Here is a 23777-nt window from a genome sequence, read left to right on the forward strand (position 1 = left end):
CTATTTATCTTCTCCTGATTTCTTCTCCCAACATTGTGATAGAGAGATTGTCAAGATAACAAGGGATGAAGTCAAGCAGCAGCTAATTTAGAGAAAATTCCAACAATTAACTGCATAAATGGTCTCAAGATGTAGTTGGACCACTTTCTCACAAGGAGTACTAAACAATGCACTTTAACAGAAAGGCTGGGTTAGCATCTAAATGATTTCCAGCTGTGATTCAGTCCTCCAATGTCCCATGAGTATCAGTATGGGAAATCAGGAAGTTCAGTAACCAATAAGAAAACAAAAGCAGATACACAAATATTAGGTTGTGTGAATCTAACGTTAAAACTAGATTTCCATCCCTTCTGAAGCAGTCCTTTTGCATATCAGAAAAAATAAACACAAAAGTGAGTGCGTAATACTCCTGTCACCACCCTGAGACATTCAGACTGCTGCTCCTGACCTTTACCAGTGCAAAACACCAACTAGAATGTGTGTGAAATCTCATTACTGTAAAAATCCCTACGGTAGCACAGCAAAGCGACTGCCACTACACTTTCTCCCAGAACCAGCTGTGTCACCAAAACCTCTCCGGTGTCCAGATGTTTGACATTACCCAAATCAAACATGTTGAATATGTTCCCAATTTACTGATAAAAATTAATGGTTTCTTTTCCCGAAAAACTTGATAAAATCTGAAATTAAGCTGATGTTAATTCTGTACTGTAATTGTTGGCTCCATCTTTTGCTGCGTATTTGATGCCACTCAGATCTGGCAGTACTAAGGTTCACCTCACAATGTGTGGCAGATTCTGAGGGTTACTATACCCCAGAACCAAATTTCTGCTTATGCTGGGGCTACAGGTTTCCACAGCAACCAGTGATCCTGGTAGGTGAGGCCATTTTGAGCTACACATTCAAGCTGCTGTCAGATTTCAAGGCTGACCTCCCGATTAATCAGGCCATAAAAAAAAAATCTGGAGCCGAGGCATAGGGGCTCCCTACTTCAAGTTAACTGATTTTACCTGGCAGTGTTGATGGGTGCACTACAACCGGATTCAGCATCTCTTGCTCAGGAGGGCAAGGATCAGTTAGGGTCCAGTGTCTGCTACCCAACTGAGAAATGGATGGGTGTGGTCATGGGAGAGGACAGGGTCGACCTCGACAGTGAAGCCCTCCATGACCAAATATCCCCCCAAACATTCACCGGGTCCACATTCAGTCAGTATCCACTCAGGATGAAGTCCTGTAGGTACCACATACAGCTATAAACCAGCACCTCGAGAGAAGAAAACAAAGCTCAGGCTACTGACCCGGCCCATCACTCTACCCCCACCAACGGAGGTGAAATCACTGGTTGCAGAATGGCTGCAAACTGTCGAAGTGTAGGTATTCATAAACACCTCACCCAGCATGAGGGGTAGTAACAATCCCTTCTCCATTATAGCGATCATTCTCACTTACTCCTTGACCCGTATGGTGTGCAAATGTTCTGAAGAGGAACTCCTGGGACTGCAGGGCTGATCGATAGACACAGAGAAGCCTCGCTTTCCCTCCGTGGAGGCTGGGATTGAAACCAACGTCACAGTGTGTGGGATCGGCGGACAGGGAGAGTCCGGGAGGATCTGTTCAATCACAGGAGTGACTATTGTCTGGTAATAGCAGCAACCACTGCAGGGGAGACAAGTAACAAGTGAAATACATGAATATAAAACAGCAATCTAGATGGTTACCAAACTGTGTGAAAGATTAAAAATAGTGTCTTTGAGATACGAGCCAATGTGGCTTCATACTAGACCAGCTCATGTTCAGTACCTGATCTGTGTCAAGAAAGCTAATCTCAACTTGAGGAAGAGGGAGGGAGGGAAAAACAGCAACTCCTGTTGCTGCCCCTTGCAGAGTCAGTATTAGGTAAGGAGTGGATCAGGCTAGATGTGATGCCTTTTGTGGTTGATTAGCAAGAGGTGGGGAGGGAGAAAACTGGCAACGAGGAAAACTGTCTCAAACTATTTGTCTAAAATGTAGCTTGCTAACGATGCCTCAAACACTACATACTATATCCAAGCTGCTTCCACGCTGATCCTCTCGATGTAATCAGTCCTACTAAGAGAGAATGGGTCTTCCTATATTTAGAAGAATAGTCAAAAACCACAGAATAATGTAAACATCTTTAAGTTTATGGATAGAAGACCTGGAACAAATTGCATGCATGCATGCAGGTATCGTCAGTACAATCCAATCCATACAGGAACCACATAGCGCTGAAATCTGACACGTCAGGGAAGTGCTCAATACTTCAATTATTTAACACTGACAGCTAAGTGCTGGTAAAATGCAACTGGCCATCCCTCCAATACTGAAAACCAGGACTGGCGCTCGCTGTTCCTTGGCTATCAGACAAAATACCAATCCAACTATTACAGCAGAACAAATAAATCAAACTACCTTAAATCACAAAACTCGAAGAATTATCTCCTGTCATCAGCTTATTGTGTGATACCAGGTATAACAGACATTGCTTAGGGTCTGAAGTATCTGATCCCCACACTCCGTTCTTACCAGTAGAGTTTGGAGCGTTCGACCAATGCATATGTGTCTCCATCTCCAATAAATGCACCGCACTTCAGGCACACAAAGCATTCTGGGTGGTACTTGTGTTCTCCAGCCACCTGAAAGATTAACCAGCAAAGATTCACACAATGCAGATTGATACAGCCAGCTGGTAACATGGCACTGCCAAGGACGACTGGAAGTGCTCAGGCTATTGGTGGCATTGATCATGTTGACTATTGGTGGCATTGATCATGTTGATGGGGAGGGGGTGGGGTTGAGGTGCTTACCTTCTTGGAACACCTGATGTTGACAGAACGATTGGGGTTGCTGGAGTTTCGGGAGTCCATACCGCCAATCCCAAAGACTAAACTCCCTCAGGTCACCTACTACCTCAACTATTTTTAATTATCCTTTTAGATTTTCCACACCGTCTCCTTCCTTGGGCAGAATTCCACACATATATCAGCTACTCAAACCTAAACTGCCTGCGCACCTCCCCTCTTCTAGGATTGGTTCCTTATTCCTTTATTATTGGAGCTCAATTTATATATTATTTTAAGGACCTTGCATAATCTCTTCTCCGAGCTCACTCACCTCAGGTAAGCAACTCCCAGTTTTCAACTTTGCAAAGTTCAGATACTTTAAGCAAAGTTCATAATTGTCCATTTCAGCACCATCTCCAATGCCATATTGGTGATATGAATGGGGCACAGTTCACAAGGCCAGTGTCTTTAATCTGTATCACTTTCTGAGATTTACATTCTGCCCCCAAGTGTACATTCCAGGACCCAGTAAGCCATTCTTTACTGCAAACTAAGGTTGTTATAGGTCTTGGAAATTAGCAGGGCTTGTGGGGGGGTTGTAGGAATTCCATGTGTTTCTGTGCCGACAAGGAAGGAATGGAATTCAACTCATTTCACTCCAGCTTCACAACCTCAGAACTGCACTCACTTGTGTTCTTGTGAGCAGTTACACATGATGATTCCATGAGTTTGGTTATATCTGACGATCATCCCTCCAATTCATCCTTATTTTAGAAGGTCTGGAGACTGATCAGTGAAAGGGCTGCAGAGGGGTTCAGAGCAGTGTTAATATGTGGATCCTTGCATTTCAGAAAACACGTGCAACCTATTGCTGCCCCACCCACAGTACAGGCCACTTACCATGATCAGCCCTTTGGTGATACGCTCGCAGCAGCCATGACACAGCTCCCCAAACCGGGCCCAGTAATCCTTTTTACAGTAGAGCCGACCCTCCTTCTCATAATACCAGTGAGAGAGTGAAATGTTACACTCACAGCACCTATACAGACAGAAACGGGGGATATTAGCAACAAAGGACAGCCCAGGTTACCAGTACTTCCCTCCCTCTAGGTAATGAGCTTAATACCACCCACTCTCATGCTCTAGAATCTGCTGAGCTACAAACCCAAATACACGAATAAAACATAACACAAAGAACACATTGAACAGCAGCCCAGTGAAATAGAATTTGAATGCATTAACACCATATGGTTCAAGGTGGCAGCAGCTCACCTTCAAGGGCAATAAACACCAGCCTTGCCAGCGATGCCCACGTCACAAGAAGGACAAGTGCAAAGATCAGGACTCTTGTGAACAGGCCGGGTGATCTCTGGCACCAAGCAAGTACTGAAGTAAAAAACTGTCATCAGTCCTAGTCTCTGTGCATCTGACCAACGCTACAAATCTGCAAGCCATTCTGGAATACACTGCAATCCAAGTCAGGATGACATTGTCATGAAAGCTTACTGACATCAAAGGAATGCACTTGCAGACATTGCTACATCATGGGGGGGGGCGAGGGTGGAGAAGACCCCAATGCAGTTAACAGCTAATTAAACTGGAAACAGTTGATAACAGAACGATCTGGAGAGCTGCAAAGGCTGTAAAGAATGATGAAAATTATTCACACCTCATTCCTAACAGTCCGTTTGAACTGGACACTCAGGTCTTTAAATGAATTATCCAGAATTTTCTACGGTGCAAATCAGATACCAAGCTCCTGACTTTTAAAAATGAACTCTTTTCCACTTTTACTTTGAGCCCTATCATATGGACACAGTAATTATGGTGCCGATTAAAGTTTGATTAATTTTCATCATCAGTGCACAGGCTGTGACTTCCCCCACTACTTCTAATCTTGCCCCTCCCTTTGCCAGCATCAATCACTACAGCTGCATTTTGTATAGTTAAACATCCCACGCAGGGAGCATCAGAGGGTCTGGGATTAGCAGAAAGATTCGGCAGTCAGACAATGAACACTGCAGGGCTTTGATGTGCTCCTCTGCAGACAAACAAGGATTGTCAGGCACTTGTACATCCATTTCTCCCACCTCTTATACGACAGAGAGCAACATCCCAACCGCCCGGCTAAGGAAGCGACCTTATGCAGGGTTAATTTCATAGAAGCTTCAGAAATTGGATCTCTCAAAGGTGGGAATAAAGCACAGCTCTGACCCATGACCTCTGGACCAACTGGCGTCTTTGAGGTCAATGCAGTGATTACCCCTTCCCTCCCTGTCTGCAGTCGGCAGCATTTGCTGGCCAACCATATAAGCACCCTGAGTTAGTGAGAATAGTTCTCAATAGGAACTGACACAAGCAGTCAATCCTTTTCTAGTTGCAGGCACAGTGGTAAAGACTGTTAATTTTCTAACTTGACAGAGAAAGGGATAACCAAAGCAATTACAGGTCAGTTAGCCTAACCTCAGTGGTGGACAAATTGCAGGAAAAATTTCTGGAGAGGCAGTGTAAATCATTTAAAAAGGCATAGATTAAACAAGCACAGTCAACATGGATTTAAGGTTGTGTCTGGCTAACTTCATTGAATTTTGAGGTTAACAAGGAGGGTCAAGGGTAACGCATTTAATGTAGCCGACATTGTTTATAAAACAAGACATTTAACATGACCCCAATCACCACCTGGAAATTCCCCTCCAAGTCACACACCATCTTGACTTGGAAATATATCGCTGTTCCCTCACTGTCACTGGGTCAAAATCCTGCAACTCCCTCCCCAATAGCACTGTGGGTGTACCTAAACCACATGGAATGCAGCAATTCAAGAAGGCTGCTAACCACCACCTTCTCAAGGGCAATTAGGGATGGGCAATAAATGCTGCCCTAATTGTATCAAAACTGGGTCCATTGTTTTTGTCAATGAAAAGTTTGCATGCAATATAAAAATTGATAGTGCAGTTGCTAAAGAAGAAGAAGAAAGCTGTAGACTGCAGGAAGATATCAGTGGACTGATCAGATGGGCTGAAAAGCAGCAACTGGAATCAATCTGGAGAAATGTGAGGTAATGAATTTGGGGAGGGCAAACAAGAGGAGGGAAATACACAATGAATGGTAGGATTGTGCGAAGTGTATGGTGGGATTAGGCTGGGTAGTGCTTCCAGCTGTCACTGACACGATGGGCCAAATGGCTTCCTTCTGTGCTGCATATTTGCTTGGTTTCAGTTGTTCCACTTACAAACTGCAACTTGGCCTCTGGTCACTAGTTTGACAATAAATGAAAGATGATTAAGTGTCGTACCACATCAAGATGGAATTGGAGCCACCTAAAGGGAGACAGCAATGTCACACAGCCACCTGCGCACAGGGCAGTTTTCAGGCTGCCAATGCCTCTCATGCTCACTAGACAGGTTAGGTCTTCAGTGGAAATACTAAAAATATATTAATCAGCCACCAGAACTTCCAGTTTTGAAAATAGAAATGCTCTTTCCCTTGATTTATTTCTATGAAACCACAAGTCGATGGTCCTGACGCCATCCAATCATAGAGGACATGGTGTAGGGGTCCTGCCAATCCCCTGACTGTAAGCAATCTATACTACCATGAGCTGTTACCAATTTTGCAGCTATTTGACAAAGTCCCTGAAAACAGATGCTACAGCTGAATATCACCCACAGCTTGCTTCACACAAGAGACAATATAAAGAGACTGGAATGGTTGTGATAATTATCTTAGAAAAATCACTTCGTCATTACATCAGCCTGGTTTATAACGTGTGATTCCGCCCCCCCCCCAAAAAAAATGACCCAATCTCCTGCCTCATAATCCCACCAAAACTTCCTGAATAGTCAGGGAGGATTAAGGGCTGGTCAAATGCAACTTTTGTACTGCAGCTAGAGATATATCTGTACACTTAACTTTAAAGTTTTTGAATGGCAAGTGTTTTTGTCTAATTAACTGCAATCCCATGTTATCACTGTCTGATCCAAAATACAGACAGGATGGAGTACTTCCAAATACAGGTCTGACCATGGACCCCAAATAGCCAAGACACATACAAGTAGAAATGGGGCTGGTTATGCAGACTCAAATCTAAATCCTACCTACAATTTCAGCTTTCCCAGCTGCCCAGCTTTCCAATGACCAATTGCTGGCAATCACACTACCAACCTGACTCAATAGTCTACGTGGCCTGGAACTTCACACGTGCCACCCAGCCAGCTGTGGAAACACACACTTAAAACAGAAATGAAGGAATAGAATTAAAAAGCAAGAAACATTGACAAAGGCAAAAGATCCCCTAATTAACATCTGAGAATTTGTGCCAAAAATTGTAAGAGCTGGCCCAGACTAGTCATGCAATCACCCTTCCATGTTAACGAATCATACCTTACAGCCAACGTCCCAGACACCACCATCACCATCTCTGGTTATGTCCTGTCCCACTGGCAAGACCCACTAGAGGTGGTAGCACAGTGGTAGAGAGTTGGGAGGGAGTTGCCTTGGGAGTGCTCAACATGGGCTCCAAGTGGTTGATCCATCTCAGCCTCCACCAGAAGTTCCCAGCATCACAGATGCCAGTCTTCATGCCATTGATATCACGTGGAGGGAATCTAAGAAATGGCTGAAGGCTCTGGATATAGCAACGGCTATGGGCCCCGACAATATTCTGGCAATAGTGCCGAAGACTTGTGCTCCAGAAGCTGCCACACCCCTAGCCAAGCTGTTCTAGTACAGTCAAGCACTGGCATCTACCCGACAATGTGGAGTTGCCCAGGTATGTCCTGTACACAAAGCAGAACAAATCCAACCTGGCCAATTACCACCCCATCAGTCTACTCTTAACCATCTGCAAAACTATTTGAGCTGTTAAGTAGTGGTACTTATTCACCAAAAGCCTGCTCACTGACACTCAGTTTGGGTTCCGCCAGGGCCACTCAGCTCCTGACCTCATTACAGCCTTGGTTCAAACATGGACAAAAGAGCTCAATTCCCGAGGTGAGGTGAGAGTGACTGCCCTTGACATCAAGGCAGCATTTGACAGAGTATGGCATCAAAGAGTCCTAGCAAAATTGGAGTCAATGGGAATCAGGAAGAAAACACTCCCTTTGTGCTAGGTATGACTGCAACCAATGAAGATGGTTGTGGTTGTTGGAGGTCAGTCATTCAGTCATTTCAGTCCCAGGACATCACTGCAGGAGGTCCTCAGGCTAGTGCCGCAAGTCCAACCGTCTTCAGCAGATTCAATGACTGTTCCTCTACCGTAAGATCAGAAATTCGCTAATAGCAGTGTTCAGTTTGATACGCAACTCCTCAGATACTAAAGTAGTCCATGCCCATGTGCAGCAAGGCATGGATAATGTTCAGGCTTGGGTTGATGGGGCAAGTAACATTCAAGCCACACAAGTGCCAGGCAACTGCCATCTTCAACAAGAGGGTATCTAACCATCCTTAAAATTCAATGGCATTACTATCACTGAATTCCCCACTATCAACATCCTGGGGAGGGTACCATTAACCAGATACTGAACTGGACCAGCCATAAACAAACATCGTGGCTACAAGAGCAGGTCAGAGGCTGGGAATTTTGCGGAGAGTGACTCATCTCCTGACTCCTCGAAGCTTGTCCACCATCGACAAGGCACAAGTCGGGAGTGTGACAAAATACTCTCCGCTCAAGAAACTCAACATCATTGAAGACAAAGCACCCCACTTGATCAGCACCCCATCCACCACCTGAAACATTCACACACTGCTCCAAATGGCACACAGAGGTAGTGTGTACCATATACAAGGTGCACTGCAGCTACTCGCTAAGACTCCTTTAACAGCACCTGTCAAACCTGAAACCTTTACACCTAAAAGAACAATGGCCATAAGACCATAAGACATAGGAGCAGAAATTAGGCCATTCGGCCCATCGAGTCTGCTCTGCCATTCAATCATGGCTGATAAGTTTCTCAACCCCATTCTCCCACCTTCCCCCAGTAACCTTTGATCCCCTTACCAATCAAGAACCTATCTATCTCCGTCTTAAATACATTCAATGACCTGGCCTCCGCAGCCTTCTGTGGCAATGAATTCCGTAGATTCACCACTCTCTGGCTAAAGAAGTTTCTCCTCATCTCTGTCCTAAAAAGGTCTTCCCTTTACTCTGAGGCTGTGCCCTCGGGTCTTGATCTCTCCTACTAATGGAAACATCTTCCCCACGTCCACTCCATCCAGGCCTTTCAGTATTCTGTAAGTTTCAATCAGATCCCCCCTCATCCTTCTAAACTCCATCGAGTATAGACCCAGAGTCCTCAAATGTTCCTCATATGTTAAGCCTTTCATTCCTGGGATCATTCTCGTGAACCTCCTCTGGACCCTCTCCAGGGCCAGCACATTCTTCCTGAGATATGGGGCCCAAAATTGCTCACAATATTCTAAATGTGGTCTGACCAGAGCCTTATAAAGCCTCAGCAGCACATCCCTGCTTTTATATTCTAGTCCTCTCGAAATAAATGCCAACATTGCATTTGCCTTCCTAACTACCAACTCAACCTGCAAGTTAACCTTAAGAGAATCCTGGACTAGGACTCCCAAGTCCCTTTGCACTCCAGATTTCTGAATTCTCTCCCCATTTAGAAAATAGTCCATGCCTCTATTCTTCCTACCAAAGTGCATGACCTCACGCTTGCCCACGTTGTATTCCATCTGCCACTTCTTTGCCCATTCTCCTAACCTGTCCAAATCCTTCTGCAGCCTCCGTGCCTCCTCAATACTACCTGCCCCTCCACTTATCTTTGTATCATCTGCAAACTTAGCCAGGATGCCCTCACTTCCTTCATCTAGATCATTAATGTATAAAGTGAAAAGTTGTGGTCCCAACACTGACCCCTGCGGAACTCCACTAGTCACCGGCCGCCATCCTGACAAGGACCCCCTTATCCCCACTCTCTGCCTCCTGCCAGACAGCCAATCTTCTATCCATGCTAGTACCTTGCCTCTAACACCATGGGCTCTTATCTTACTGAGCAGCCTCCTGTACGGCACCTTGTCAAAAGCCTTCTGGAAGTTCAAGTAGATAACATCCATTGGCTCTCCTTTGTCTAACCTACTCGTTACCTCCTCAAAGAATTCTAACAGATTTGTCAGGCATGACCTCCCCTTGATGAAACCATGCTGACTTTGCCCGATTTTACCATGCACTTCCAAGTATTCTGAAATCTCATCCTTAATAATGGACTCTAAAATCTTACCAACGACCGAGGTCAGGCTAATCGGCCTGTAATTTCCCGTCTTTTGCCTCACTCCCTTCTTAAACAGGGGGGTTACATTAGCCATTTTCCAGTCCTCTGGGACCCTCCCTGACTCCAGTGATTCCTGAAAGATCACCACTAACGCCTCCACTATCTCTTCAGCTATCTCCTTCAGAACTCTGGGGTGTAATCCATCTGGTCCAGGTGATTTATCCACCTTCAGACCTTTCAGTTTTCCTAGCACCTTCTCCTTGGTAATGGCCACCATACTCACCTCTGCCCCCCCCAACTCTCTTGAACTTTGGGGATGTCACTTGTCTCTTCCACTGTGAAGACTGACGCAAAATACCTATTCAGTTCCTCCGCCATTTCTTTCTTCCCCACTACTACTTCTCCAGCGTCATTTTCCAGCGGCCCAATGTCCACTTTTGCCTCTCTCTTACCCTTTATATATCTAAAAAAACTCTTGCAATCTTCTTTTATATTACTGGCTAGTGTACCCTCATATTTAATCTTCTCCCTCCTTATTTCTTTTTTAGTTGTCCTCTGTTGGTCTTTGTAGGCTTCCCAATCTCCTGGTTTCCCACTGCTCTTCGCCGCATTGTGTGCTTTCTCTTTAGCTTTTATGCTGTCCCTGACTTCCCTTGTCAGCCACGGTTGCCTCGTCCTCCCTTTAGTATGCTTCTTCTTCCTAGGGATGAATTTTTGCTGTGTCTCCCAAATTACTCCCAGAAACTCCTGCCATTGGTGTTCCACTGTCTTTCCTGCTAGGCTCATCTCCCAGTCAATTCTGGCCAGCTCCTCCCTCATGCCTCTGTAGTTGTCTTTATTCAACTGTAATACCGTTACATCTGATTCCAGCTTTTTCCTCTCAAATTGCAGGGTAAATTCTATCATATTATGGTCACTTCCTCCTAAGGGTTCCTTCACCTTAAGCTCCCTTATCAAATCTGCTTCATTACACATCACTAAATCTAGAATTGCCTGTTTCCTAGTGGGCTCCACCACAAGCTGCTCCAAAAAGCCATCTCGTAGACATTCCACAAATTCCTTTTCTTGGGATCCACTACCAACCTGATATTCCCAGTCTACCTGCATATTGAAATGCACCATGATCACTGTAACCTTGCCTTTCTTACACGCCTTTTCAATCTCCTGGTGTATCTTGTGCCCCCACATCCTGCCTACTGTTTGGAGGCCTGTACATAATTCCCATTATGGTTTTTTTACCTTTGCGGTTCCTTAACTCTACCCACACAGATTCTACATCATCTGACCCTACATCATTTCTTGCTATCGATTTAATTCCATTTCTTACTAACAAAGCAACCCCACCCCCTCTGCCAACCTGCCTATCTTTTCGATAGGATGTATATCCTTGGATATTTAGCTCCCAGTCCTGATCCCCTTGCAGCCATGTCTCCGTAATGCCCACCACATCATACCTGCCAATTTCAATCTGCGCCACAAGCTCATTTACCTTATTTCGTATACTGCGTGCATTCAGATACAACACCTTCAGTCCTGTATTTCCCGTCCCCTTTCTCATTGTCATCCCTTTATCTGATGTGCTTGAAGTTAGATTCCTAGCCCTTTCCAAACACTCTGTCCTATTTTGTGTTCTGGATACTTTAATAGCCTCTCCTGGGCTCTCCTTTCTTTTCAGCTTTTTCATAATTTTTCAGAATCGACCCCCCACACGCTAACCTGCTTCTTTGTTTTCCATTAGTCATACTTCTTGAAGTTTTACCCTTCCTTCCCCCCCTTCTTTCTAGTTTAAAGTCCTGTTGACCACCCTTTTTACCCTTTTCGCTAGAACATTGGTCTCAGATCGGTTCAGGTGGAGACCATCCCAACAGTACAGATCCCTCCTGTTCCAATACTGATGCCAGTGCCCCACGAAATGTAACCTCTCTTTCCCGCACCACTCCTTTAGCCACGTGTTTGCTTCCCTTATTCTTGTGTCCCTATGCCAATTTGCATGTGGCTCGGGTCGTAATCCGGAGATTATAACCCTTGAGGACCTGTTCCTTAACTTAGATCCTAGTTCCTGATAATCCCCAAACAGGTCCTCTTTCCTAGTCTTACCTATGTTATTTGTCCCGACGTGGACCACAACAACTGGATCCTCCCCCTCCCTCTCCAATATCCTTTCAAGCCGCTCAAGCCCGCAAGAGGCATAGGAACAGCATCACTTGCAAGCTGCCCTCCAAGCCACACACCACCCTGACTTGGAAATGCATCACTGTTCTTCAGTCAAAATCCTGGAACTCCCTCCCTTACAGCACTGTGGGTGTGCCTACAGCTCACCACCACCTTCTCAAGGGCAATTAGGAATGGGCAATAAATGCTGGCCTTCCTGTGATGTTCACATTCCATGAACAAATAATTTTTTTAAAAGTATATTCAGTGAAAGGGAACCAAGTCAATAGACAGTAGCTGAATCGGAATTAAAACAGAAACAAAAAAAAAATACAGCAGACATATAAATCACCAGGCTACAAGCTGAACAGTCCCATTCACTAAAGACTAAAGGGGGAATTGTCCCAGATTTGCACTAATTGGAGTAGCGGGCATGAAAAACGGAATGGGGGATTTTCACACCGTATCGTCCCCTACCCGGCACGTCCTGCCTCATTCATAACGTATTCGCAGGAAACACTGGATTGCTGGTGGGTAGGCTTGGATTTGCCCACCACACCACAAATTCAGCGCTTCCTCACTCTGGGCGCCATACTTAAAATGCACCAGAGCGCAGCCCACTTCATGTCGACAGACCAGGACTGCTCCAGGCGATAGATGACCCCGAAAGCAAAGGTGACGGCAGCCCCCAAATTTAGTGACACCTCTTTGGGGCACCTGTTGGACGCCGTGGAAGACGCCACAATGTTCTCTACCCTGCTCTGGCCACAGGAGTCCCAGCAGAGTCACCAATCCGACGTGGGAGGCGGTGGCAGTGGTGGTCAGTGGCAGTAGTGGTGGACAGTGGCAACAGAGTACAGGGAAGGTCAGGCATCCAGTGCAGGAAGAGGATGAATGATCTCATCCGTTCTGCCAGGGTAAGTCAACCACCTCATCACACTGAACACACATTCACGAACCCATCACAAACCCACAGGGATCTCACACCTCAAGGGATAACACCAATAACTCACACACACCCTCACATCTCCATCAGGCTCATAACCTCTGGAGCTCGCATCCTCATCATTTTCATAGCTCCACTCACCAAACATTCCACACAGTGCCATGTGTCCTACTCACACTCTCTCCATCAGTTTTCATGCAGGAGAAGCTGGCTCACAGCAGCAGGGAGAGGTCCCAGACCAAGGGGGTGAGTGTGGAGTGGCCCACATTAGGCCTCTCACTCACTGAGGAGCGTGCCATAGTGCTGACTGGTGAGGGCATGGACCATACCTGCAGTGACGGTGAGGTCAGCAACCAACACCCACTTGAGGATCCTGAACCAGATCATCCACCTATCACTGCAACTGAGAGTGGTCTCTCTCCTGCTTTTGACTCTGCTGCCATACACCAGTTATCTCTACTGTGGTTCACAGGGAGCTCTGCCAAGTGACCTACACCTTCAGCCAGCCAGTCCCTCAACCCCATCCACATCCTCACCTCCTCCATTGAAGAGCTGGAAATAAGCAGCCTGGAAGACCCATCACAGCGCTTACCCCACCCTTCACCAGCGCAGAGACACACACCTCAGTGGGACCTAGATCTAGAGCAGGCTCAGGTTCATAATCTGGTGCTCACCGCACGGGCACGTGTCCGCAGCAGGAGGAGGCAGGTTCAGCTGAGCTCCCCAGCACTGAGGACTGCTGGGAAAGAGGCATCTGTGAAATCAGAGTCAGATGACAAGCCTCTGGAGTCGGCCTTCCAACTCATTGTGGAGAGTCAGCAGAAGGTGGGGAACATCATGCAGAGCTGTTGGAAGCCCTCGACAGAGTGGCACATGAGGCAGAGGAGTGCATCTGCCTGCTCTCTAATGCACGTGGGCATCACTTCTCACGCATGGCGGGATCTCCACGGGAAGGATAGCGGATGCCATGGAGACCCTGGTCCAGCAGAACGCGGAGATGCGCGCAAACCTGCACTCCATTGTTGTAGCCATGGGTGAATTCCTGCAGTGGCAACGTGAGGGGGAACAGGGCACCTCAACATCCCTCTGGGTGCCCCTTCCCCTCAAGTAGTCAGGCTGGGGCCCTCGGGCAACCAAAGGGAGGAACAGCAGCAGCTGGACACCCCTGGGTCACCCACTCAGGAATCTCAGAGGCTGTCCACTCCCTCTGAGTCCCCTTTGCCTGTGAGCCCCTCAACCTCACTCTCTGTCATTGTAGAAGGAGCAGCTGGCCCACAGGAGGACAGCCAAAGCAAACTGTCATCAGAGGCAGCAAGGCTAACAATTGCACAGGCTGTCTTCACTGCTGCTGTGAGCACCTAGAACAGGTGGTAGGCCTAGAAAAGTTAAGAAATTCTGATCATAGCTGGTTGCACGGTTGAACACATTTTGTCACTTCATAACCTAAAAACATATTCACTTTCACTGAATAACGTGTAATGTTGTCTTTCAGCTTAATTTACAGACTTCAAGAGTTCTCCCCCTGCATTAACCCTCCCCACTGCAGTTCAGCTGCATGCAGCCAGACCACGAGTGATTCCCGCATGCAGAGCCTACATCCATCACCCTCATCTCACTGTCCCGAGCATTTTCAATGCTTTCTACTGAGGTTCTCTTTCAGTTGTCCATCTGAGCTGACCTGCGTCTCCACCCACCCACTCCCATGCAGCACCTGGGCTCATCCAACAAGAGGCTCTGCTCACTTTTGATTTGCACAGCATAGTAGTCATTAAATTGTCGATTAGCTCCCCTGTCCTTTCCCCTCCCCCAGTCCACCCCGCTGACATCACCTTCCACCTCCTCACCGTCACCTACCTACCTGAGCCCTTGTCTTTCCAGGACGTCCAGGTGGACATGCATGCTCCCTACCTTCCTGAAAATCCCACCTGCATCCACATTGACCCCCACTACCCCCCCCAACCCCGACCTCCTCCTTCCCACCCCCAGGGTTCGTTTTTGCCCCTATGTCCCCACCAACTACACCCTCTGCCCCTTCTGCACTGGTGACGGTGCAGAGGAGATTCACCAGGATGTTGCCTGGGATGATACATTTAAGTTATGAGGAGAGGTTGGATAGACTTGGGTTGTTTTCGCTGGAGCAGAGAAGACTAAGGGGCAACGTGATCGAGGTGTACAAGGTTATGAGAGGAATGGACAGGGTGGATAGGGAGCAGCTGTTCCCCTTAGTTGAAGGGTCAGTCACGAGGGGACATAAGTTCAAGGTGTGGGGCAGGAAGTTTAGGGGGGGAATGTGAGGAAAAATTTTTACCCAGAGGGTGGTGACGGTCTGGAATGCACTGCCTGGGAGGGTGGTGGAGGAGGGTTGCCTCACATCCTTTAAAAAGTACCAGGATGAGCACTTGGCCCACAGTCTTGAATGTTATGACGTACCAAGCATTGGTAAGTGGGATTAGGTAGGTCAGGTGTTTCTCATGTTTTGGTGCAGACTCGTTGGGCCGAAGGGCCTCTTCTGCACTGTGATTCTACCAGTACCGACGTACCCTCACCCTCCCACTCTATCGGCTCCCTCTGCTCCCCTCACTCACCATCCTACCACACCCACCCTGAGTTCACTTCCAGGAAGCTCAGATTCCACAGATCCCTCCCTTGCACATTCCACCCCCATCCATACTCCCACACCATGCTCCCCCCCCCCGCCACCCCCCCCACCCCATACTCCCTCCGCCCACCTAACCCTTTCTCTTTCACTCCCCCCACCACCCCGACCCTTCGCCAATCATCCTAAACCAGCCCGTGGCAAAATCCTCAGCGAAGTGCAAGCTGCTGCATGGAGACCTCCCACCTTCCGAGAGCTGCTTTGCAGCCGAGCCATGTGCATGAGGGTCCACCCAGCATGCAATGCATGTGTTCCTCCAAGGTCCAGTAGCTGTCAGACTCCAGTATCATCCCTCTGATGTCCACAATCTCAGTACGGCCCTAAAGTGAAGTCCTGACTTCTACACATCACGCTTGTCCAGACCTGTTCTGGGCCAGTGTGCTTTCCCACCGGCGTAACGGTAAATCAGGCGTAGAGGGACGATTCTGGTCAGGCCTTACTTTGCATCTCATTTGCAGGATGCAAAGTGGGTTCACACCAGCCTCCAGAGGGATTTGCGATCCGCCCGCACACCATTGGATGGTCCGCTGTGATTTCACACCAGCGTGAAACCGATTTCTGCCCCTCCTGCCAAATTCTACCGCTGCCGATGGGAGCGGAAAATTCCGGCCTAATGCTGCAGCCTTGTTGCAGCCCATACCCAGCTGGGATGGGACTGTTTAAAAAACATGCATGCCAATGTAGGAAAGGGGCCTCAAATCAAATACACATACAGCAAACTTTTTCTAAACATAGAAGTCCAAAATTTTTTACTCTTCATTCTTCAAACTTATTGGCAATCATCCAAACCTGAGTCACGATCATACCATGGAAGACAAGACCTGACTATGGGGACAGTGGCCTGCACTTCCTACACACATTCTTTTGAGATTTAAGAAAGAAACTTCTGTGAAAAAGCGTGCGGTAACTTCGTGTAGCAATGACATAAACTGCTTCACAGCCAGTATGTTCAACTCAAACAAACACTGCAAATAGGTCTGAGCACTGTTGATACAGAGGGAAGGCCCTCAGAACAGGAGAATGTTCGGAGAGAGGGAGGGGCAGAAATCGGTTTCACGCTGGTGTGAAATCACAGTGGGATCATCAAACGGTGTCCGGGCGTATCGCAAATCCCTCTGGAGGTTGGCATGAACCTGCTTTGCATCCCGTAAATGAGGTGCAAAGCAAGGCCTGACCAGAATCGTCCCTCTAGGCCCAATTTACCGTTATGCCGGCAGGGAAGCACAGACTGGAAATTGGGCTATTGTAGCCCTTCTTAAAGGAAATAGGTAGTGTGGGGCCTCTCTGAAGAGTCTGGGCAGTGTACAAGGGATCTGCTCCAAAGGGGCCAGGCTGTGGGCCATTTCAAATCAGTTCACTCAACTCCACGATGCCATCTTTTTAAAACCAGAGATGTACATACACTATGAGGCCACCACCACTTTGAAAGCAAGAGTGACTGCACAACAACAAAAACGCTTCATCGAATGCAAGTTGTTAAGTGTAAAAAAAAATCCCAAAAGCGCTTCACTGAATGAATGGGGAAATAGACACTGAGCCAAAAGAAGAAATAAAGGGAAACTTTGGTCAAAGAAGACCTTAATGCAGGTGGTGGTGGCAGAATAGTCTAGGGAAGAAATGGGATTTTGGCAGCCAAAAGCACAGCCACAGTTGGACAAAGTATATGTGTATACATAAGAGACCAAAGTCAGAAGAGGGAAGAGTTCAGAAAAGATAATTTGCAAGGCTGGATGAAGTTACAGAGACATATTTAAATGCAAGGGTGGAATTTTAAATCTGAACACTTGGGCCTGGGGTAAAACATAGGTTAACAAGGTCAGAGACAAGCAGGATCCAACAAGAAATGGGTTATGGGTTGCAGAGGTTTACGGGGTGTAGTTTAGGGAAGATGGGAGACTGTGCAGGAAAACACGGAAGTTGACAAAAGGCAGGACTATGGGTTGCAATGGCAGATGCTAAGATGGTGCAAATGTGGGAATTGTTGTGGTGGTGCCATTAGGTGACCTTTGAGATAGAGAAGACATAGGACCTGAAGTTAAATTTGGAGTAGAACAGGATGCTGAGGTTACAAACAGCTTAATTCCATCCAAGACAGTGACCAGGGTGGGCGTTGGAGTTGATAGCAAAAAAGTCTGAATTTTTTTTTGAGCAGCCAAGGACGAAGGCTTTGGTTGAACACTCTTGGATGCTTTACAGGAAGATTATTCCTTCCAGCTGATGTAATGGTTCCAGGGCAGAGTTACACATTGACATACATCTGAACCATAAATCACACTTCCACTGTTACTGCCTATCCTTTAGCAAAGAAAATCCACACAATGCATTGCTGCCCATTGCTGAGACAACTACACACTGACTGATACAGAACCCTCAAACTCTCCACCATCTCTCAATACCCTGAACAAACTGGACTCAAAATACAAAATCCGATCCTCTGACCAAAACAAGGTTGAGCCAACTGGGTTTTAACCTGGAGTTTTCTCCAGGAACTGGTGCTTGTCTGGTGATGTTCTGAGCGAACAAGGATGAGTCAGCTACTCACCTGACTCCATGGTTTGAAGGACGTACTCTGTAGCAGCGTGTCAGCATTATCCGTCCCTCTGGGTGACAGCGCTCCAAGATCTTGTTTCCCACCACGGAATAATTTCTAATGCTCTGCACTGAAGCTTCACGGAGACAAAACTCTGCAGTAGTACCTGCCTGGATACTATGTCCAAAATTAGCCATTGTTGCCACAGTTGCAAGCAAACGCACTTCCTATTGCAACCCACATCAAAGAGCATCAGATAGAGCATGATTGAAAGGTGGGGGAAGTGATTACTGAACTCCACTCATAACTCCAACAAAACTCCAAACAGTTTTCAGAAACATCATTTGCAATTTCTTTATGACATCAAGGAGGAACTGGTTTGGAGAAGTTAATCTGGAAGTGGATTTAATTCACAATAATGTAATTTCCCAAGGTTCTGAAATCAAGATCTTTTACCATCTCACCCCATCCCCTTCCTTTGGGGCATGTGAGCACAAACTAGGAGCAGTAGGCCATTCGGCCCCTCGAGTCTGCCCCATCATTCAATCAGATCATGGCTGATCTGAATGTAACCTCAACTCCACATTCCACCTGCCCCCCCCCCCACCCCCGATAACCTTTCACTCTCTTGCCCATCAAGAATCTCTTGCCCATCAAGAATCTCTTGCCCATCAAGAATCTCTTGCCCATCAAGAATCTCTTGCCCATCAAGAATCTCTTGCCCATCAAGAATCTCTTGCCCATCAAGAATCTCTTGCCCATCAAGAATCTCTTGCCCATCAAGAATCTCTTGCCCATCAAGAATCTCTTGCCCATCAAGAATCTCTTGCCCATCAAGAATCTCTTGCCCATCAAGAATCTCTTGCCCATCAAGAATCTCTTGCCCATCAAGAATCTCTTGCCCACTGCCTTAAAAACATTCAAAGACTCTGCTTCCACTGCCTTAAGGTAGAGAGTTCCAAAGACACCTGCAAAAGAAAAAAATTCTCATCTGTGTCTTAAATGGGCGACCCCTTATTTTCAAACAGTGGCCCCTCGTTCTAGATTCTCACAAGAGGAAACATCTGCTCCACATCAACACTGTCAAGACCCCTCAGGATCTGTTTCATGAGCCACATACAACTCATTTACACAGTCCCCCTCTCCTAATTTTAGTGCAGCTTATTCATGCAACTGACATGGTTGGAAGCCACTCATTCAATGCATACAGGTGTGTGCAAACTGTGGCCATGTGTAGCCCCTTAAGCCTTGGTGCTCAAAGTTTAGGAAACTCAGTTCTATTTGTCCTTGTATTTTCTAGCTAACCTGGGGTTACCAATCTTCCAGGAATTGAAGACTAATATTTTGGTCACTTCTGACAGCAATCGGTGCAAGGGATGGGGGGATGAAAATCAGAGCATTAACAAAAAAAGCGCTTGCCCCCCACCATTTTCTTTGAGTCTCAAGGGAATCCCATTTATTTTCCTCCCTACTTTTGTATTCAATTCCCTTCACAAGAAATGATAACATTATTAATGATTAATGATAGCCATGGTGCAAACATTGCTGCACTCAAGAAAATAAGTGGGATTCCCTTGAGACTCAGTAGCTGAAGATTGGAGGCATACGTTTCTGTATTTGAAAATATCAGCCAAAAAAAACTGTGCAAATATTAAGAGATGCCTGGAGAGGACAGTATTATACGCAAGGGGTGCTACTTCCTGCAATGTTACCTACATAGGAAGTGCTCTGCTCGACTGTCTCCCCTGCTGCACCAGGCAGCACTAACAGTACCACAGAGCCCTCGGGTGTTTCAAACAAGCAGCTGTTCTGCATCTGTGAGCACACAGGGCAGGTCATTGACCCAGAGAGGGTGAACAATCCAACATAATCATGTCCTTAAACTTCAACATACGCATTTCATAGCAGGAGTCACAGGACATCAATCAGGAACAAGAGCCTTGGATAATTTTTAAACCACAAGCACTAGGCCACAATTATGCACTCTCCTATCAGAAACTCCCAGGGGAGGTACAACATGGGTTAGAAGCCGAGTAAAGGCTCCTCTCCACTGCCCCATCAAACTCTCGCAACGAAAGAATTTCCCTGAAGTTGGGGGTGGAATTTAGTCAAAGTCTAGTCAAAAGAGCATTTGAAAGACATCCAAAAGCAGTGGTGAGGCATTATAGGCAGGTCCAAAGGTCAGGGAATGATGTTAAACAGAGCATCCACTAATGGGCTCAGCCAATAACAAGCAGTAAACTGATAAGTACACACTTCTGCACTATGGGATCTATGGCTAGGGGAGAGTCTCTTGACAGTCTTGACTCAGTTGGAGCGCTTTTGCCTCAAGTCAGAAGGTTGAGGGTTCAATCCCCACTCCAGAGACACAAGCACATAATCTCCAGCAGTACTGCACCATCAGTGGCTCTGTCCTTCAGGTGTGATGTTAAATCAAGGCCTGACCATTTGGGTGGATAACAGTGACCTAACATTTCTCTCTCATCTAGCATCACAACAAACAGATAAACAGGCCTTTATCTCTTTGCTGTACTTCAACAGTCGTGAAGCACTTTGAGCCATCCTGAGGCTGTCAAAGGTATTGTACAAACATCTAGATTATACGGACAAGAAGTAGGCCATTCGATCCCTCGAGCCTGCTCCGCCATTCAATAAGATCATAGCTGATCCAATTATAACCTCAAATCTATAGCCTGTCTACCCACGATGACCTATCACCCCCCCACTGCTTACCAAGAATCTACCCACCTCTGCTTTAAAAATATTCAAAGACTCTGCTTCCGCCGCCTTTCCAAAGACTCGCAATCCTCAGACAAAAAATTTCGCCTCATCTCCGTTTTAAATAGGCGACCCTTTATTTTTAAACAGTGATCCCTAGTTCTAGATTCTCCCACAAGAGGAAACATCCTCTCCACATCCAACCTGTCAAGTCCCCTCAGGATCTTATATGTTTCAATCAGGTCGCCTCTTAATCTTCTTAACTCCAGTGGATACAAGCCTGGCCTGTCCAACCTTTTCCCATAAGACAACCCACCCATTCCAGGTATTAGTCTGGTAAACCTTCTCTGAACTGCTTCCAATGCATTTACATCCTTCCTTGAATAAAGTGACCAATACTGTACACAGTATTCCAGATGTAATCTCACTAGTGCCCTGTTTGACTGAAGCATAGCCTCCCTGCTTTTGTATTCAATTCCCATCGCAATAAGTGATAACATTCTATTAGTTTTCCTAATTACCTGCTGTACTTGCATGCTAGCCTTTTGCGATTCATACACTAAGATAGCCAGATACGTCTACACCACAAGAGCTCTGTAATGTCTCACCATTTAGACGATATGCCTTTCTTTCATTCTTCCTGCCAAAATAGACAATTACACATTTTCCCACATTATATTCCATGTCAGATCTTTGCCCACTCAATAAACCTATGTCCCTTTGTAGCCTCCTTATATCTTCTTCGCAAATTACTTTCCTACCTATCTTTGTGTCATCAGCAAATTTGGCAACCATCCCTTCATCCAAGTCATCTATACAAATTGTAAACAGTTGAGATCCCAGCACTGATCCCTGTGGCACATCACTTGTTACATCTTGCCAATCTGAAAAGACCCATTGATGTCTACTCTCTGCTTCCTGTTAGCCAGCCAATCTTCTATCCACGCCAATATGGTACCCCCTATGTCATGAGCTTTTATTTTCCACAATAACCTTTGATTTGGCAATTCATCAAATGCCTTCTGAAAATCTAAGTACAGTATATCCAACAGTTCTCCTTTGTCCACAGCACGTTACTTCCTCAAAGAAGTCCAATAATTTGGTTAAACATGATTTCCCTTTCACCAAACCATGTTGACTCTGCCTGATTACCTTGAGCTTATCAAAGTGCCCTGCTATAGCTTCTGACATTTTCCCTATGACAGATATGAAGCTAATTGGCCTCCATTTTCCCACTTTGTCTCCCTCCCTTTTTGAATAATGGAGTTACATTTGCCATTTACCAATCTAACGGAACCTTTCCCAAATTGAGGGAGTTTCGGAAAGTTAAAACCAATGCATCAACTATCTTACTAGCCACTATCTTTCTACGTTACGATCAGTATTCAATGAGTACTGACAACAGTATTCTACAGATTGGCAATAAAACAGAGCATGACAATACTTTGAGACACCTTTTCAGGCACTGTGTAATTGTAAGTCTCTTCTTCCTTTAAAGCTTAGGAGAGTACGTGACACTACTCACAACCTAGTAAGATCCACTGCTGACAGTCCTCTATAGTTCAGCAGTATAGCATAGACTGTTAATACATGCCAGTGACCAATTATGTATACCAAGTTGATACTCATCAATAGCACTATAGCAGGGGTTCCCAAACTATGGGTTTCAGAAGTCACATTTGGGGTCGTGGGCCCCTCTCCTCACAGCAGTGACAGGACACGCATGCACGCACACCGGGCAGCTGTTCCCAAGGTGCAAACCCATCTCAGTTGAAGTCAGGCCTGGACATGGTTATAGGCAGATAATCAGGGCCCCAAGCTGGGGCCTATCAAGCTTCTGCCAGCAGGGGAACAAGTGTGGAACAGAGAGAGCCCGGGGCCATGGTGAATCGTCCCTGAAGACAGTGGCCCTGGCAACCGATACCTACTCACAACAAAGCCAAGTGCCTCTCCGAACTCAGTCTCCAGCTCCCCATTGGGCGCATCTACTAGCTACTGCGCAATGTGAAAGGATCACAATGCAGAGCATGTCAAGGCCGAAGCCCCTACCTGCCTGGCCACTGCTGATATCCTGGAGCTGCCCAGCAATGAAGCCCAGGACAACACGATGACCCACATCGTCCCCAGCCACCTGCAGCTCACCATCCACTGGGAGGATTCACCATAGCCCAGTGCAGCATCGTACCCAACATCCAGGTGTTGCTGCTGCCCAAGAAAACTGGACATTCCAAAAGGTAAAGGACAAGATCAAAAAAAAAGCAGGGGGGATGGGACCGAAGATTGGAGGGACTGGAGCAACAACATGTGAGACACAGAATTTGTGATTGGAGGTGCAACACCTCTCAGATTCTTTCACTAGCGATGACTGCTCCTCAAATTGAAATACATGGGGGCAACCTTTCTTGAATTTTTTGCCCTGTCATTGAGCCTTTGGGGGCTATTTGTGAGGTTTCCAGGCCAAATTCACCTATCGCAGTGTATTTTTGGGGTGGGGGGTGCATGCGGGAAGTGGGTAGAAGGGCATGCACACGTACATGTCTGCACAAGTGCATGTCTGTTCACATGGATGCATGCACACAGTGGGGAAAAGAGGGGCTTCACTGAGTCTTCTCTCTTTCTGAATATGGAGAGTTTGACTGAAATCTACAATTTTTCAATTTGTTCACAGGATGAGGGTGTCACTGGCTGGGCCAGTATTTATTGCCCATCCCTTGAGAAGGTGGCGGTGAGCTGCCTTCTTGAACCGCTG

At 46.5% G+C, this 23777-nt stretch overlaps 1 protein-coding gene across 5 annotated transcripts in view; it reads right to left on the reverse strand.

Annotated features, from left to right (window-relative positions):
* LOC144684559 (LIM domain kinase 1-like) overlaps positions 1 to 23777 on the reverse strand; it is a 68491-nt gene that overhangs the window by 40890 nt on the left and 3824 nt on the right. For 4 of the 5 annotated variants that reach the window (XM_078548479.1, XM_078548480.1, XM_078548478.1 and 1 more), the window contains 3 exons: positions 3702 to 3840; positions 2545 to 2654; positions 1450 to 1656 (listed from right to left, as the gene is read on the reverse strand). In XM_078548479.1, the coding sequence (XP_078404605.1) occupies positions 1450 to 1656; positions 2545 to 2654; positions 3702 to 3840 (456 nt within the window). Of the gene's footprint in view, positions 1 to 1449; positions 1657 to 2544; positions 2655 to 3701; positions 3841 to 18322; positions 18436 to 23777 lie in introns of those variants that run through there. The other variant, XM_078548481.1, reaches the window with a different exon arrangement.

Source organism: Cetorhinus maximus, chromosome 9 (genome assembly GCF_964194155.1).
Source record: "Cetorhinus maximus chromosome 9, sCetMax3.hap1.1, whole genome shotgun sequence".
NCBI lineage: Eukaryota > Metazoa > Chordata > Chondrichthyes > Lamniformes > Cetorhinidae > Cetorhinus > Cetorhinus maximus.